At 44.4% G+C, this 19,420-nt stretch overlaps 1 protein-coding gene across 1 annotated transcript in view; it reads right to left on the bottom strand.

Annotated features, from left to right (window-relative positions):
• The window catches only part of RNF32 (ring finger protein 32), a 55,346-nt gene that overhangs the window by 32,421 nt on the left and 3,505 nt on the right, over positions 1-19,420 (bottom strand). The window contains exons 2-3 of the mRNA XM_032783883.2: positions 17,024-17,144; positions 16,225-16,495 (exon numbers count right to left, since the gene is read on the bottom strand). Coding sequence (XP_032639774.1) covers positions 16,225-16,495; positions 17,024-17,101 — 349 coding nt within the window. The 5' untranslated portion in view covers positions 17,102-17,144. The remainder of the gene's footprint in view (positions 1-16,224; positions 16,496-17,023; positions 17,145-19,420) is intronic.

The raw sequence follows: 19,420 nt of genomic DNA, 5'->3' as shown, positions 1-19,420 counted from the left end.
AGGTCCATAATCACATTGTTTTATTTGTATTTGCCTTCCACAGCATGTTAGATAAACCGTGTCTTGTGCCAAATGAAAAGCCAACTTGTAGTGCTTGCTAAATATATGTGGACGTGGCTATATGGACGCCCTGCAGATTTGTTCATCAGATGTGCAGGTCTTCTTATTCCTGGTATAAACTGTGACTCTGAGTGCAGATTTCATGAACACACCTTATAATCTTTGACAATGCAGCCCTTAATCCACCTCAATTAGGTGGGGTTTGAAGTATTTTTACCTCTGTATCTTCAGTGAAAGGGGACAGTACAATAGACTTTTTAATTTATTTTCAGCAATATCCGACTAGCCTCTATTGCCACAATAACGGAATACCTCACTATCGACAATGTATTTATCCTCATTGCCCTTAAGAAGTAGGAAGGTACTATAACAGTGCCAGTTCCAGAAAGGGCACTGAAGCATAGAGAGACTGACTTCTCGAAGGTCATAAAAGAAGTCAGTGGCAGAGCAGGGAACTGAACCAGCATCCTAAGCTAGTACTCTTACCCCTGGGCCATCCTTCGTCATACTGTACAAGAGATTAGGACAGAAATATTAGTGCCAGTTCTCATAGTGTACAAAGTAGCTTGATCTGTGAGTGAAATGAGACATAGTTCTGAGAACTACCTTTCCTGGGCAAAATAAGCAGTATTCTGTCACAGGGAGAACTCTTGACTCTCACATAATGAGGGCAGAAATGATTTTACTAGGAAGTAGGGCTGTCAAGTGATTAAAAAAATTAATCCCGATTAATCATACTGTTAAACAATAAGAGAATACCATTTATTTAAATATTTTGGATGTTTTCTACATTTTCAAATATATTGATTTCAGTTACAACACAGAATACAAAGTGTACAATGCTCACTTTATATTTATTTTTGATTACAGGTATTTGCACTGTAAAAAACAAAATAAATAGTATTTTTCAGTTCACCTAATACAAGTAGTGTAGTGCAATCTCTTTATCATGGAAGTTGAACTTACAAATCTAGAATTATGTACAAAAAACTGCATTCAAAAATAAAACAATGTAAAATTTTAGAGCCTGCAAATCCACTCAGTTCTACTTCTTGTTCAGCCAATCGCTCAGGTAAACAAACTTGTTTGTATTTTCAGGAGATAATGCTTCCTGTTTCTTGTTTACAATGTCACCTGAAAGTGAGAACAGGTGTTCTCATGGCACTGCTGTAGCCAGCATCGCAAGACATTTACATGCCAGATGTGCTGAAGATTCATATGTTCCTTCATGCTTCAATCACCATTCCAGGGAACTTGTGTCCATGCTGATGACGAGTTCTGCTTGATAACAATCCAAAGATGCATGTTCATTTTCATTATCTGAGTCAAATGCCACCAACAGAAGGTTGATTTTCTTTTTTGGTGGTTCGGGTTCTGTAGTTTCTCCATTGGACTGTTGCTCTTTTAAGACGTCTGAAAATATGGTCCACACCTCGTCCCTCTCAGATTTTGGAAGGCACTTCAGAATCTTAAACCTTGGGTCGAGTGCGGTAGCTATCTTTAGAAATCTCACATTGGTACCTTCTTAGCGTTTTGTCAAATCTCCAGTGAAAACGTTCTTAAAATGAACAACATGTGCTGGGTCATCATCCGAGACTCCTATAACAAGAAATATATGGCACAACGCAGGTAAAATAGAGCAGGGGGACATAGAATTCTCCTCCAAGCAGTTCAGTCAAAAATTTAATTAACATATTTTTTTTTAATGAGCGTCATCAGCATGGGAGCATGTCCTCTGGAATGGTGGCTGAAGTATGAATACGAATATTTTTAGCATATCTGGCACGTAAATACCTTGCACTGCCGGCTACAAAAGTGCCATGCAAATGCCTGGTCTCACTTTCTGGTGACACTGTAAATAAGATGAAGGCAGCGTTATCTCTGTAAATGTAAACAAACTTGTTTCTCTTAACAATTGACTGAGCAAGAAGTAGGACTGAGTGGACTTGTAGGCTCTGAAGTTTTACATTGTTTTGTTTTTGAGGGCAGTTGTGCAACAACAAAAAATCTACATTTGTAAGTTGCACTTTCACAGCAAAGAGACTGCACTGCAGTACTTGTATGAGGTCAATTGAAAAATACTATTTCTTTTATCATTTTTACAGTGCAAATATTTATAATCAAAAATATATATACTTTGATTTCAATTACAACACAGACTAGAATATATTTGAAAAGTAGGAAAAATCCAAAATATTTAATAAATTTCAATTGGTATTCTATTAACAGTGCGATTAAACCTGGAATCAATTTTTTTGAGTTAATCACGTGAGTTAACTGTGATTAATCAACAGCCCTACTAGGAAAGCATTTTTAACTGAAAGGAAGAAGAGATGTACCGCCCTAAAGTGCTCAAAAGGGCAACTTGTTAAGGTTTGTACGGTTGTTACATTTCCAAGTAGGGGAAGTGTGCATCAAGGAAGTGTTGATAATCTTTGCTGCATTGATGAACCTCTTCATGTGGATGAAAATCTAGTTTTGTCTAATTTCTGGAATCTAGAAGGTTATCTAGTGATGCAATTTGGACTTTGAGAGTATTACCATTTAAGATGCATTCCAATTCCTCTTGAAGGAATAACAGAATGCTGGAAATCTCACATTTGTGTGAATTTATGTTCTTGTATCTAGCAGTGGCAGAATTTTGATCAAAATCTGTCATAAGCCTAAGATGTAGAGTCTTTTCTAGAAGCTGAGAGAGCAGCAATATCTTGTTTTGAGTAATCTTTTTTCTTTTGCATCTCCCTTTCAAAACTCAAGCCATCAGACTTGTGTATCCAAGCCTAATTTGTCCTGGAGAGAGAGAAGTTCCTTACACACCAGCACAAGAATTGGGTTTCTAGCACTGCTACCAAGTACCAGTGCTTTATGACCTTTTTGAGGCTGTGTTATGATGTTTCTTTCACTCTGATTTTCCTGGGTTATCTTATCTAAAAGAGGAATTAAGGTAGAAGGCATACAAGATGCTCTTTAGTCAGTCATGAGATGGATTCTACTGCTATTGCTTCTGTGTCCATTCCTTTGAAGTACCATTCTGTCTTGACAATCCTTGGAAGTCTTGTAAATGTCCTAGGTTGGCTTTGGTCTTGTTCAAGATCTCAGTAAGGTAGTGGAGGAATTCCAAAGGGACACTCTATTCCCTTTGGATCATCTGTCTTTGGGTGAGTTAGTCCATTTTTGTAGCTTTTCAGGTGTATACAATTTTGATACCACATCTTGTTCAGCCCGTTAGAACAGGGGTTGGCAACTTTTCAGAAATGGTGTGCTGAGTCCTCATTTATTCACTTTAACGTTTCGCGTGCCAGTAATACATTTAAACATTTTTTAGAAGGTCTCTCTCTATAAGTCTATATATTGTATAACTAAACTATTGTTGTATGTAAAGTAAACAAGGTTTTCAAAATATTTACGAAGCTTCATTTAAAATTAAATTAAAATGCTGATCTTATGCCGCCAGCCCGCTCAGCCTGCTCCTGGCCTGGGGTTCGATTCACCTAGACCGGCAGCGGGCTGAGTTGGGCCTGCAGCTGGGACCCCGGCTGGCAAGGGGCCAGCAGCCAGAACCCCAGACTGGCGGTGGGCTGAGCGGGACCGGTGGCCGGGACCCCAGACCAGCAGTGGGCTGAGCGGCTCAGCCCGCTGCCGGTCTGGGGTTCCCTCCACCATCTCCTGCCAGCTAGGGTCCTGGCTGCCAGCCCCGCACAGCCCGCTACCGGTCTGGGGTCCCGGCCCTACCTACGTAGAGTGGGTACCTACCTTCGCCCTGGTTTTAGCCCATTCTCTTCCCTTCTCTGTTTCTGCACTGAGCTGAGGGTGGGAGTGCACTAAGCACAGGGCTGGGGGTGAAGGAGCAGGCTGGGGGTTGGCGTGTTGGGTCTGGCCAGGAGCTAGATTGAGGGAGGGGGACTCAAGGTTGGGGCAGGAGGTTTGGGTGTGCAGCGCTTACCTGGGCAGCTCCCATTTGGTGTGAGGGGTGCAGGTAGGAATGGGGGGGCGGGTGCAGGAGCTTCTGTTTCGTGTGCAGGGCGGGGGTGGGGATGTTGGAGGTGCAAGAGTCAGGGCATGGAGTGTGGGGGAGCTGGGTATGTGAGGGCGTGCCAGAATCAGGGCTGGGGTTGTGGGGGGTGCAGGGGTCAGAGCAGGGGCCTGGAGGGTGTGGGGGGTGCAGGGCTCAGAGCAGAGGGCTGGGAGTGTGTGGGGGGGTTCAGGAGTCAGGGCAGGAGGCTGGGGGTATGGGTGTGGGCTGGAGTCGTGGGGATGCTCCCAGCCCCCTGCCCTGAGTGGCTCACGGCTGGGGGCTGGAGGGGATATGCCCTGATTCCATCCTCCTTACTCAAGGCCCCATCCCCGCCTCTTCTTGAGAGCAGCGAGCACGCTGCGGCTGTGGTTCCACTTCTCCCCCACCATCTCTCCCCCTCTCCAGGGCCATCAGCTTTTCGGCTGCAGGGAGGGGGAGGCTGGTCCAGGCAGGATTTTTAATGGCATGCTGCTGCCTGCCAGGGTCCCGGCTGCCAGCCCCACCCAGCCCGCTGCTTGCCTGGGTTCGGCAGTGGGCTGAGCAGGGCCAGCGGCCAGGACCCCGGCAGACAGCAGCGTGCCATTAAAAATTGGCTTGCGTGCCATCTTTGGCACGTGTGCTATAGGTTGCCAGCACCCTGCATGTAGAACTGCAGCCTGACCTTATTAGAGAGATTTTTCTTTGAACATGAGTTCCAGAAAGCTGATATGGTCATGTTCTTCCTCCTGTGACCAGTGTCTTTGTAATGACTCCTGATTCCACTGGGGACTCCCTGCCATCTTTGCAACGACTCCTGGCAGGCTGATATCCATTGTCAATGAGAGTGCCTTGCATGATTACATGATTATTTCCCTGAATGATCACCAAAGTATCCACTGGCTTACTGATACAGAGAGTTTGGTAAATCTTTGGAGGTCTTGCTGCGTGTGTGGTTCCAGGTCCTGAACATGAATTTTTGAAGTAGTTATATGTAATAACTTGAGTTATTGGGTTTGACTGTGCACAACACCATCATCCCTAAAATTATCAAGCAGAAACCCTAAGATTACACTATGAGGCTTGAAATGAGCAAGCAGTTGTGATAATCTTTCCTTTCACAGTGTTGTTCTCCTTAAAACAGATCTTTCAGAGGCTTTCTAAAAATAAATATTGATAAATATCCATCCAAAGTGTAACATCCTCCTATCTGTGTGAACCTTTATGTGCACTTCATAATTCTGCCTGTCCAGCATGTTTTAGTTGCTATCAGTGCACAGAGTCAGCAATTAGCTGTGGACAATGGCAAATGGAATACATAATTTAGTTGAACCCACCATCCTGAGCTCTGCCAGTAGATTATATGTGAGGAAGATGACTTCACTTCTGACCCAAGGACAGCTATGATTTTAATTGTTAAAGACATTGTTTTATCCAGGAATTCTAGTCCTTGCGAAGAGAGGGAAGAATTTCACAGAGCTTAAAAGATGTCTTCAAAAGCTGAGTCTGGCTTTATGGTTTATCTCAGTTTACAAGTTTATTTGCAAACTTTTATTCGTAAGGAACACAGCTTTACTAGAAAAACATGATTGTTCTGTAGATAGTAAAAAATTTTCAATATACTTAAAATAAGCATAAAGTCTAAGGTTAATTGTTAAGTTTTTTCTTACTATAGTTTGTACTCTTTAACTATAGATTTCCATCACATCGCATCACATACAAACTTCTTGTTACTTTGAAAATAACAGCTTCTTGCTCAAGCAGTTGAGCCTAGAATCCATCAGCGTTGTTAAGCAATCTTATATGCTGCATTGGCAACCTAAAATAGGTGGCAAAGAAAACTTTAACCAATGCTGCAGGCAGGTTCTCTTGGCAAGCGTGTACAGTTCCTAGTGCAGTATATGTACTTTTTTTCACAGGCTCAGGAGATCCTCAGCACTGTATCTGGGCAGCTTTGATACCCAGACACTAATCCAGCCCCTATCAACAGATCCTGGAGCTCATAGTTCTAGGTGCTTGGAAGTGCATCCTGAATCTAGGACTAGAGGCAAAGAGAAAGTGTATGAAATTAAAGTATTATATTTAGTAGTGCAAAATATTCTCTTCACTGATGAAAAATGCACTCTCCATCAACTTCCCTGTAGTAAAATGCATTCCTCTATCAGCCTCATCATTGTTGAAGCAAAATTTGGGCTTTAAAAGAGAGAGGAGAGATCCTGTAGAAACAATTATGACTGATATCTTCAGAAATCTGTAAATTAATACAATTTTAAATAGCCCACGTGGTAGTCCAAGTCATGAGAAAAGTTTTGCTGTTTATCTGTATTGCAGTAGTATCTACAGGCCCCAATCATGGATCAAAATCCCATTTTACTAGGTGCTGTTCAAACACGTAACAGTGAGACAGTCACTGCCCCAAAGAGCTTACAATTTAAGTATAAGACAAGAAACAACATGTGGATACACAGACACTGGGAGCACAAGATAACAATGATGCAAATTTGGTCAGCATGAAAAGCAGTGGTCACAGCACATCTACTTAACCATACATTTTTTGTAGACATCATGACAGAGAAGAATTTTAACAAGCCATTTGATGAAGGGCAATGAGGTGGCTATGTGGATTTTTACTGTGAGCTCCTGCTATGCATGAGGGGTGATATGAGAGTTAATCACAAAGATGCTTGTGAGAAATTTTCCCAAATGTGTGGCAAAGGCTGGCAACACTGGCAGAGTGAAGGCAGGTGTTGATGTTTCAATAGAGAATAAGTGATGATAGGTAGGACAGGGATAGGACAGAACAGCCTTAAAAACAAAGATGAGTCATTTGTTACGATCCAGTAGAAAAGGGAGAGAAAGTGGTGGGACACACACAGAGGGGTGGCAGGATCAAAATGACTAGCCAGGAAAATGATCTTTGAAGCTGCATTTTGAATGAATAAAGTGGGGCATGATTGCATTTGTCAAGGCCCTAGAGATGGAGGTTGGAGTCATCAAGATCCAAGAATATTCATGTTTACTCACCAAAAGTTTACATGACAAATCCATTTCACATTAGCTTGATGTTTCTGCTAAAATGATCAAGTGAGACAATTTTAAATACTGACATCTAAATTGCACATCTTTATCTTTAAAGTTAATGTCCATGCTGAGGTGAATGGGGTAGTGCAGACCTGAGCTATTGTTTGACTTGTCTGCAGATTTAGAAAGAGAACATTGGATCACTTCACATTTGCAAGGTTGTCTTCACAACAAGAAGAATTGGAAATGTAATTATTACAATGAAATATTGTAGGAGGATACAATTATTGTGCCAGATGGGAAAAAGTTATGGTAAAAATATAAACAGTTTATTGTGTAAAGATATATTGAAGATTACATGACGATGTTTAAATGTAAAAGTTTTTAAATTTTTTTTTCAATTTTAAATTACAAAAACAAATACTTTATAAAAACGCTTAAAATGAGTAATTTAAATGTTTCTGTCTTTCAGTAAATTCTTTGGATTCACTTGCACAAAAAAAATCTATATTGGACCCTTTAGTGCTGAGTTGGGAAGGAAATATTTTGTCTGTCTTATAAAAACCAAATGAATACATTCACACTTTAATTTATTTTTTTCAACTAAGCCTTCAGCTTCCATAATGACTCTCACCATTCATGTGAGGCAAATAAATATAAAACCCAGACAAATAAAGTCCTTTTAACTGATGTGAAACCATAATCATGCGAACATATTAACACTACCCCTGTTTCCCCACTCACTTTTGTCCTATTTGTTACTTATTTGTTGAGTCTAGTACACCACAGGAGGAAGGAGAACAGCCTGCTCTGCAGAGAGGAGACTGGCTCCTGGCCACCTCAGCCAGTAGACCTAGCTCCACTCTCTAGATCCCCCATCCATCCCTGTACTGGCAACAGAAAGTGGGGAGGAGCCACTGGTCCCCAAGCCTGGGAGGCTCAGAGCCACCAAGAGGAAGAGGTGTAGAGTACTGGTGGTTGGGAACTCCCTGCTGAAGGAGACGGGAGGATAGAATTAAAATTCAAAACAATCTTGACAAACTAGAGAATCGGTCGGAAATTAACAAGATGAAATTCAGTTAAGAGAGGTGCAAAGTACTGTACTAAAGAGAGAAAAATCAAATGCACAATTACAGAATGGGGAATAAGTGGCTAGGCAGTATTACTGCTGAAAAGCATCAGGGAATTAGTGTCCAGTTCTGAGCACCACACTAGGAAAGATGTGGACAAATTGGAGAGAGTCCAGGGGAGAGCAACAAAAATGATAAAAAGCACAGAAAAGTTGACTTCTGAGAAAAGGTTAAAAAAACTGAGCATGTTTAGTCTTGAAAAAAGAAGACTGCAGGAAGCTGATGAATCTTCAAATATGTTAAAGGCTGTTATAAAGAGGATGGCAATCAATGGTTCTCCATGTCCACTTAAGGTAGCACAAGAAGTAACGGGCTTAAACTACAGAACGGGCAATTTAGGTTAGACATTAGAATCTACTTTCTAAGTATAAGGGTAGTTAAGCTTTGGAATAAGTTTCGCAGGGAGGTTTTTAAGAACAGATTGAACAAACACCTGTCAGAGATGGTCTAGGTTTAGCTGGTCCTCCCTTAGTGCAGGGGGCTGAACTGAAGAATTTCTCGAGGTCCCTTCCAGCTCTACACTTCTATTACTCTATGAAATTAGGGCCTGACCTTGCAACTGATGCCATACAGGCAGACCATTGTGCCGGTACAGCATCCTATTGATTCTGTGTAGGTCTCGTTGCAGAATCAGGGTCTTGAATTGTAAATTCTTTAGAGTACGGACATATGTGTCTGCATAGCAGCTACCCCAATGGCAATGTGATCTTCACTGGGGTCTTTGGGCATTTCCAGAAAAAGAGAGTAAATCAGAATGAGTGTAAAAGCAGCAAAGAATCCTGTGGCACCTTATAGACTAACAGACATTTTGGAGCATGAGCTTTCGACATGCATCCGACGAAGTGGGTATTCACCCACGAAAGCTCATGCTCCAAAACATCTGTTAGTCTATAAGGTGCTACAGGATTCTTTGCTGCTTTTACAGATCCAGACTAACACGGCTACCCCTCTGATATCAGAATGAGTGGGGTTTATCTCACTATATTATAAGATCTTGATGGGGAAGGTCTGTGTCTTTTAAAAAAAAGTCTAGTCAAGAGGTTTTGGGGGAAAAGGAAGCATAGACCCCGGGGGTGGTCAGGCCCCCCGCTCTGACCCACGTCCCACCCCCACCCGCCACCTGCCCCCAAAGCCCCCACGCCATCCTGCGTCTTCCTACCCCCGCTCTGCCCCAGGTCCTGCCCACACCCCACCCTTTCTCCCAAGTCTCCAACTTTTTCCTGCCTCTTCCCACCCAGTTCTGCCCCCTCCCCTGAGTGTGCCCCATTCCCGCTCCTCCCCCTTCCTCCCAGAGCCTCCTGCACACCGTGAAACAGCTGATTGCAGCGGACAGCAGGCAGTGGGAGGGGGAAGAGTTGATCGGTGCAGCCTCCAGTGGGCAGGAGATGCTGGGGAGGAAGTGGGGGAGCTGGCAGCCAGTGGGTGTTAAGCACCTGCTAATTTTTTTCATGGGTGCTCCAGCCCTTGAGTGCCCAAGGAAAGACAGGGAAACCAAAAGAAATGTTTCATGGTAAGAATGCTGTAGAATCCTTTAGCAAGGGGATCTCTGAAACTAATGGTTGGGAAAGACATCATGGCTGTTAGTCTGCTAATATACTTGCTGCATTTTTATAGTAATGTTTATTGCCACTGTAAAATTGTATTATAATAAAGAAATATTTCTTCTTTGAGTGCTTGCTCATGTCCAATCCAAAGTAGGTTTGTGCTTGCTCTGAATTCCATCGCTGGAAAAATTTTTCTCTCAGTGATATCTGTCAGGTCAGCTCTGGTGCTCCCTGAAGTCGTGTCCACATAATTAGTATAGTTGGTAGTGGACTCCATTTAACAGGGTCAGCACTTCCATCATGCTGGGGTATGTCTTGATCCTCAGGATTCAAGCCGTGTGTATCATGCCATCAGCAAATACTGGTTAGTCCCCTACATTCCAGCTGCCTCAAGTATCTCAGGGAGGCCCACATGCAGGAGAGTTGCAGGATTTGCAAGGGATTCAGGCCCAGAATTAAGGAGGACAGCAACACCAGACTCAAGTGTCCTTATGGAGGCAGTGCTTCGGAGATGAGTCACAATGACTCAGCACCAAGTACTTCGGCTTCAGTGAGAAGTGCCCCACAGTCTCTAAAGGAGGTGCAGCGCCGTTCCGCTTCTCTGGAGCCAAGAAAAGACTCTGTCTATGGCCTGGCACTGACACTCACACTCATTCTTAGTGCCGAGGACAACAACGCCAGCATGGGATTCTCGGCACCGCTCTCTATTGACGGTGCCAAGAAAGAAGCAGAGAAAAACTGATCAGGGGAGATTCCCCAACCCCAAGGTCTGCAGGGCATAGAGATACTGATAGAGTGTGACCTGTGTTGGGCCACTTGGAAATGCCAGCAGTGCGCATGGTACCACTGACTCCGGCCCCAGTAAGGGCGCCGTTGGACACTCCGCCAAGGGAGAGCCACCCAGAGTTTGACAGCCCTGGTGCTTCCATCCATGCCAGAGGCATTAGAGGCAGTGAGGGAGTTGCTGTCACTCCTGGTACTGCCATCCCCTGCCACTCGGGAGCTGACTGCGGTGGCACTGGAGGCAAGGATCTTTGTATCACCGAGACCCCAGATGCCATCAAAAGGCGCAGTGCCTATCTCCTTCCTCCCAGCACCGTTCACCAACACAAGTTGGCATCACCTCACCCTAGTCGCTGAGAAATGACTCCTCGGAGTCAGATTCTGAGGTGGAGTCATATGTCTCCTGCAGGAGGAGACACCACTCCAACCAACAATACCCAATGACTGAGATGAGCCAGGGCATTTCACCAATGACCTGGTCACCAGCGCAGTGGCAGATGCCACTACGGTGGCCATTTTGGAATCCCTGGACTTTCAGCCAGTCCAGGGTTCACAGTCCCGGAGGTCCTACTCTGTTGCATTGGGGTTGAGAACTCCCTCACTACCTCCCTTGGAGCAGGGATCAGGCCTTGATGCTAAGCCCAGTACTGAACTGCAAGACCCAGCCCCATGGGACCCATCCAGTGCAGAGGGCCAGGAACAAAGCCCCATGCCTCATTCCTCTTCCTCCTCTTCCAAAGAGAAGATGGCTAGAACAAGTATAGAGTCTTCCCAGAAAACAACAGGGTGCACTAGGAGCTCATCAGGAGGGTAACCCAGAACCTGGATATCCAGGTCAAGGAGATCTCTGAATCATTCCATGCTCAGGTCAACATTTTAGCAGCTTCAGGGCTATCTCAGCTGGCTCTGCCTTTGAACAATGCCATTCTGGACTCCATCAAGGCCTTATGGCAGACCCCTGTGTCCTTCCAATCTATTGCAAAGAGGATGGATAAGAAGTACTTTGTCCCTCCCAAGGGGTATAAATTCCTGTACACATACCAACACCCGCCGGGCTTGTTGGTAGTTTCAGCCACAAATGAGCGGGAGTGGCAAGATCAGCTAGGGCCAACTCCCAAGGCCAAAGATGCCAAAAAATTAGACCTTTTTGGCAGGAAGTGTACCCAACTGGTGTCCACCAGCTCTGGATCGCAGACCAGCAAGTGCTCCTGAGCTGGTATGATTTCAACTCTTGGAGCACAATGGCAAAATTCAAGGAGCTTTTGCTGTAGGAGTCTAGGCATGAGCTCTTGGCCCTTGTTGAAGAGGGGAAATTGGTGGCAAAGGCACCCCTCCCAGCAGCTTTGGACACGGCAGACTCTTCAGCCTGATCCATGGCTTCGGCTATGGTTATGAGAAGAAGTTCATGGCTTCAGTCCTCGAGACTGCTCTATGTGGTGCAGCAGACAGTGCAGGACCTTCTGCTTGAAGGCAAGTTACTCTTTTCAGAGCAAACAGACTTGAAGCTGCACAGTCTGAAAAAGTCTATGGCCACCCTGAAATCCCTGGGGTTGCATACACCAGCTCCCACCAGGAATTACCATGAGCCCCAACCACTGGCCTGCTTCTATCCGCCATAGAAGAGACAAGACTATAGCAGGAAGAGTGGAGGCTATAAGAGGAGGTTTTTGTCAGAGTCCTCATATGTCCCAGTGCCTGCCCCCCTCCTCCCCCACCCCCTGAGACAATCAGTGGGATCTAAGAAAGACTTTTAATGGGACACTTAGGGATGATGTACCAGGACAATATGTGGATCCAATTTCCCCTATTTTTGTTGACCGGTTGTCCATTTCTATCAGGCATGGATCCATATTACCTCAGATCGCTGGGTGCTACACAAAATAGAAATAGAATATACCCTTCAATTCAGTTGTTCCCCTCCTTCCCACCCTCTCTTCCCATCCCTCTTTAGAGACCCCTTTCACAAGCAACTTCTAGATCAGGAGGTGCAAGTTGTTCCAAAGGGCAGGAACAGTGGAAGAGGTTCCACCGGAGTGAAGGGATTGGGGGTCCTAATCAGACTGATCTTGGACCTATGAAACCTCAACAGATTCATGAAGAAACTGACATTCCACAAGGTCTCCTTAGCCTCCATTATCCCTTCTCTGGATCTAGAGGACTGGTACATCACTCTCAACTTGAAGAATGCATATTTTCATATTGTGATATTTCAGGGACACAAAAGGTTCTTATGATTTGTTGTGAACCACATGCACTATCAATTTACTGTGCTCCCATTCAGCCTGTCAGTAGCCTCTCAAGTTTTCATGAAGTGCCTGACAGTCATCGCAGCCTTCCTAAGAAGAAAAGGGGTTCAAGTCTACCCCTACCTTGACAACTGGCTGATCAAAAGTCGATCCAAGGCCCAGATGGAGGCAGATGTGGAGATAATACAGTCAACCTCCAGATAATACAGGACCTGGAGTGGTTGATAAATATGCAGAAATCTACCTTTTCCCCAGTTCAAAGGATAGAACTGGAACAGTCCTCAAGTCGACCTAGTCCAGAGCCTTTCTCCCAGAAAACTTGTTCAGAGCACTTGGGGCACTCAGAGAGAGCCTGAGGAATCACCCCATCAAGAAACTGCTTAAAGCTCCTAGGTCATATAGCATCATCCACCTATGTGGTATAACATGTGAGATTACGGCTCAGCTCTCTCCAGCCTTGGCTGGTGTCAACATATGCCCTGGGCTGACACCATTTGGACAGGGCGGTATCGCTTCCTCTGTCCATGATTGCAACCCTTCTTTGGTGGCTAGACCTGTGGACAGTATGTGCAGCAGGAATCCCATTCTCAAGGACCCAGTCATCAATGTCTCTCAGCACAGCAATGGGATGGAGGGCTCATTTGGGGACCCACAGAACTCAGGGCCTCCAGTCCCCGACAGAGCTCTCGTTACACATCAGTGTGAGGAAACTGAAGGCAGTGCCCCTAGCCTGCCAGGTGTTCCAAACCCACTCGGAGAGCAATGGGCATGTCAATCCTTACATACAACATGACAGCAGGGCAGCGCACAATCCTCTCCCGTATGCCAGGAAGCTCTTCGACTGTGGGAATTCAGCATAGCCCACTCAATTCACCTTGAAGCCTCCTACTTTCCGGGCTCACAGAATGAGTTAGTGGATCACCTCAGCAGATCCTTTCCCAACCATTATGAATAGTCCATTTGCCCAGACATTGTGAGCACCATTTCCCAGAGGTGGGGAACTCCCTAGGTAGATCCATTCACGACAAAACACAACAGAAAGTGTCTTCAGTTCTGCTCCTTCCTAGCCACAGCCTGGGCTCACTCGCAGACACCTTTCTCCTCCCTTAGACGGACCATCTCTTGTATGCATTCCCTTCGATGCCTCTCATACAGAGTTCTGCTGAAGGTCAGAAGGGACAGGACGCTTCTTATCCTGACAGCCCCAGCCTGGCCATGTCAGCACTGATTCACTACCCTCCTACATCTCTTGGTGGACACGCCAATCACCCTGCCCCTGTTCCTGGGCCTGATCTCTCGGGACCATACCTGTCTATGTAATCTGAACCTTGAGTCTGGCAGCTCCATGGCTGAATCCTGCAGAACTGATATACTCTGGGCCTGTTTGCAAGGTGCTTTTTGGGAGCAGGAAACTGTCCAATAGAACCACTTACCTAGCAAAGTGGAAGAGATTCTCAATCTGTTCAGCACAAAAGGGGTTTTGCCTGCTCATTCAACACTGCCTTTCATTATAGATTATCTACTCCACTTGAAACAGCAAGGCCTAACAGTATAATCTATTAGGGTACATCTAACTGCAATCTCAGCCTTTCACTCATGGGTGAATGGGCAGTTAGTTTTCTCAAACTCGATCTGTGGTCGTTTTCTTAAGGGATTGGAATGGCTATACCCCCCAGTATACGCCAGCCACTCCCTCTCTGGACCTCAACTTGGTGCTGGCAAATCTAACAGGACCCCATTTGAACTGCTGGCAACGTTCTCTCTGCTCTACCTGTCCTGAAAGATGGCCTTCCTGGTCACCATTACTTCTGCCAGAAGGGTCTCAAAGATCAGAGTCCTTACTTCAGAACCACCATACACAGTCGTCTTCAAGGACAAAGTTCAGATGCAGCCACACCCGGACTTCCTGCCAAAGGTGGTCTCACAATTCCATAGTAACCAGGATATCTTCCTACCTGTCTTCTATCCGAAGCCACATACTAACAGGGAGGAACAGACTCCAGCTAGGTGTTATGTGTACACTAATCCTTTCCATAAAAAGGAGATCCGCTCAGCTTTTCTTAGCCATTGCAGACAGAATGAAAGGCCGTCCAGTCTCAGACCAGAGAATTTCGTTGTGGATCACTGTATCTTAACATGCTATGATCTAGCAAAGGTCCCGGCTCCTCCATTGACAGCCTATTCTACAAGAGCTGCAGCATCGGCGGCAATGTTCATAGCGCAAGTCCTGGTTCAGGAAATTTATAGAACAGCAAAACGGTCGTCAGTCCACCCTTTCACATCCCACTATGTCATCACCCAGCAAGCTAGACATGATGCAGGTTTCGGCCAAGCAGTGTTACAATCAGTGTGCCAATTAACTCCAAACCCTCCACCCACGCAACTGCTTGGGAGTCACCTGCATTGGAATGGACATGAGCAAAGCACTCAAAGAAGAAAAAACAATTACTAACCTTCAGTAACTGTTGTTCTTTGAGATGCATTGCTCATGTCCATTCCACTCCCTGCTCACCCTGCCTGCCCCTCTGTCCAAGTTACCCAGCAAAAAGGAACTGAGAAGCAGCAGGGCCCTATATACAGGCACTATGAAGGTGTGGCTCCTGGGGGCACAAGAGCCGACCCCATGGATACCAGGGGGGAAAACTTTCTGGCAGCAGTGCTCAGGGTGAGCACACACCCACACTGGAATGGACATGAGCAAAACACCTTGAAGAACAGTTATGGAAAGTTAGTAACTGAGGTTTTTTAAAAGAAATTTGCTTACTAGGCATGATTCCAAGCTCTCACTTTTGTGACTTTTATCTTGTTGCATGTTTGCTTCTTAATGTGAAGTAGATATTTAACTACAGGTGTTAATTCTTGCTGGGTTTTGCCCCAGGATCGTCGCAAAAACAAACATTTTTAAGTTTGGGCAGAGGTGGGTAAACGTTAGCAAAAGCATACAATTTATGCCCAAACTAGTAAACATCATTTACTAAACGAAAGGTAAAGCAACAGTTGCACACAATCTTATGTAATCATGCCAATATTAAAAATAACATCTGTTTTTGTTTATACTTGTATTGCATTGTACTTTCAACCACTAATATAAAAAATATATATATAAAAAAATCCGTGCGGAAAACAGTGCCGGTTTCTAGAATGAAAAAATTCTTCATCTAGACTTACTAGTTTCGTCCTTCTCTGTCACACTGAAAATAAATTCAAATATATAACAGATGTGAGAAGTATTCAACTTTTTTGATGGCAGTTTAAATTGTCCTTATTGTTTAAATGATCACTGTTTACCTGAAGGCCCAAAGTACTTGATTTTTGACATTTTTATAAACTTTCTATGCATTATACAGTTTTATGCTAAGTTACAGTATTGAAAAGAACATCTAGTTATTGTATTCTAATAAGTTTGAAATAAAATGCAAAAATACACAAATCAGAATATAATGGTTTACCTAACGTTAGTTGTGGAGGATTAGGATCAAGGACATATTCTTTTTCTGGATCTTCCTTTTTTGTGTGGAGAATGCTCTTTTTTCTTAGTCCAGTATATACTAGTGCTCTGACCATCTCTTTGTTCACAGGTTTGTGAATGTTCTTTTTATTCGTTAACTTTGATTTAAAAGGATCTGCTAATGAAAGATCCTGGAGCTGTAGGTTATGTAAAATATGATCTTGTAAAGCAACTGCAGTAACAGCTAAAGTATCTTGTTTGGAGGAACTGCCCTAAAAAAAATTCCATAATATAAATGACTTGCATACGTGTACATTATATACAGTATATTAAAAAAGAAGAGTTCAGCCCTTAGCCAATGATGTTTTAATTTGACAAAGATTTTTATACATATACAACTCCCATGCTTGAAGTCTTACTAATATACAATTACCATAATATGAAACTTAAGATTGATGTTACTGACACATCCTAACCTTAACTTATAAAGTCAAAAGAAATGTTTGATTTATGGTTTATATTAAATAAAATAGCAGTAATTTTTAACTTTTAATTACTGAACCCATAATTATTATATGCAATAAACTCATTATGAACTATAAAAGCTTGACATGCCTAAACATATTTTGCCTCAGTATAATTAAAAACAATCCCAAGGCTAATCTTGCCTTTCAGAGCCCTGAACATAAACAAGTACTTGTAAGTATATATTACTTTTAACACACTAAATGGGCCTATCTATACTCATTTCCATTTTTTGTAATGCTCCCTCCTTTTAGCATAAAATATGACCTGCGCACCTTGTAGTTGTTTTTAGAACTGTGAACTGAAGTCATTGATGAACTACTTGTCTTCAAAAGAGAATAATGATGCTCCATTGACAGGGACAATTGACAGCATATTTTGTAATATCTTGTAGTTCTAGAACCAAAAATACAAAAGAATTAGTAATGTTTTTGATCAACAGAAATACTCTCATTGACAGTACAGCGGAAGTATACAAAATTAATGTTCACTATTTTCTACACCTGTGGACAACAAGAGGTTAGCACAACACACAATAGTGCTGAAAAAATTAGCTCCATGTAACCAAAAGTAGATTGTGACCCCTCTGCCCCCACAAACTCCAATGCACTGCACATGCTGTATACAGTATATTTTTGGATAGGAGCTAATGGATCTGTCCTGGAAACCTGCCTTTCTATCAGCTTTTTAGATTATTTGTATTGTGTTAGCACCTAACAGCCCCAGTCATGGACCAGGACCCCATTAAGATAAGCACCATACAGAGACACACACACACTTCTCTGGAAGCTACTTCAACATCTGTTGGTCAATCATCCTCCTCCCTTTTCCCCCTTCTCAATTTGGGTACCTAGGTCTCTGTTCAGAGCCTTCTCCTCTGTTTTCCTATCCTTGGCTGAATTCATGTGCTCACTGAGCTGAATTCTCTTTGCTGATGACTTTCAGGTATATTTGTTCACTCCTGACCTGTACTCTGTGTTTCGATATAGGTTGCCAATTTTCCCGGGAGTTTCCTAGAATCAGGCTCTATCTCCGGGAGGCTACTGAAGCCAAACCGGGAGATTTTAGGTTGATAAAAGTTCAGTGGCACAGCAGGGCTAAGGCAGGCTCCCTGCCTTCCCTGGCTCCATGACACTACCAGAGCGGCCAGCACGTCCCTGCAGCCTGGGGCGGCAGGGGTCCGCAGTGGTCTCTGTGTGCTGACCCTGCCTCCGGTGCCAACTCCACAACTCCCATTGGCTGGGAACTGCGGCCAATGGGAGATGGGGGGGTGCGTGCAAGTAGGGGCAGCGTGTAGAGCCCCCTCCTCCCCCAGCCCCCTGGGGCCACAGGGACTTGCTGACCGATTCTGGGAGCGAGTAGGTAAGAGCCTTCCTTAGCCCCACTGTGCCACCGGCTGGGAGCTGCCTGAAGTAAGTGCTGCCTGGCAGGAGCCCTGCACCTCTAACCTCATGCCCCAGTCCTGAGCCCCCTCCCAGAGCCAGCACCCCATACCCCCTCTGCATCCCATCCCACTGTCCCAGCCCAGAGCCCCCTTCTGCACCCAAACTCCCTCCCAGAGCTTGCACCCCACACCCCCTCCCTGCAAACCAACCTGCTGCCCCAGGCTCAGCCTGGAGCCTCTTCCCACACTCTGAACCCTTCAGCCCCAGCCCAGACCCACTCCCACATTCCAATCCCCTACCCTGTGAGAGTGAGTGAGGGTGGGGGAGAGCAAGCGATAGAAGGAATGGGGATGGAGTGAGTGGGGAGGGGCTTTGGGACAGTGGGTGGGGCAAGGGTGTTTGGGTACGTGTGATTAGACAGTTGGCAACTCTACTTTGAGATCATATTTTGTTGCCTCCCTGACTGCCTATATTGGATTGTTTATTGTTATCTTAAACTCAGCATGGCCAAGTTTAAGCTCATAATCTTTCATCCCAAACCTCCACTACTTCCAATCTTCTTTACCGTTAATGACACCACTATCCTCTGTCATGCAGGCCTGTAATTAATTTGGGGATGTCTTTGACTTCTCCCTTTCCTTCTCTCCCCACATCAAGATTATAGTCAACTAATGTTGCCTTTTTCCTCCTCTATTCAAAATCTGGCCTTTCATTTCCACCCCAAATAGAAAATCCTCCAAATTCCTTGTCCCTACCCATATCATATTCATTACTGCAATATCCTCCCCTGGTTGTCTTCATACTAACCTTATGGTTCCATTCCATCCAAAATGCTGTCGCCAAAGGCTACCTTCTTATCCGTGACTATAACTAGACACCATTTACTCGCTGTGCTGGTGTGCATCTAATTAAAACTTCTTGTCCTTGATTTCAAGGCTGTATGTTGCACAACCCCTGCCTGAATCTTGGACCTGGATGTGTCTGTGTTACTCCCCATCAATCTTTCTGCTCACTAATGACTACACCTTCAATATGCTTTTTGTATCCTCCTCTCACAAACATTTCTGTGCCTTCTTCCCCGCTGCCCTTTGTGCTTGGCATACCCCCACAAACCTGTCCATCAAGTCCACTTCCTTTATCACATTCAAATCCCTCCTAACAACTCACCCACTTCTGCTGTTTTACCTATGGAAAAATTAAGGGAAGACAGATAACACCAAAAAAAGGGGGAAGAGAACCTTGAAGATGAGTGGTGATAACAAATAATAGAGAAGGAGTGGAATGAGA

This window comes from Chelonoidis abingdonii, chromosome 2 (assembly GCF_003597395.2).
Source record: "Chelonoidis abingdonii isolate Lonesome George chromosome 2, CheloAbing_2.0, whole genome shotgun sequence".
NCBI lineage: Eukaryota > Metazoa > Chordata > Testudines > Testudinidae > Chelonoidis > Chelonoidis abingdonii.
The sequence above is the reverse complement of the archived record's forward strand: the minus strand, read 5'-3'. Positions and strand labels throughout refer to the sequence as shown.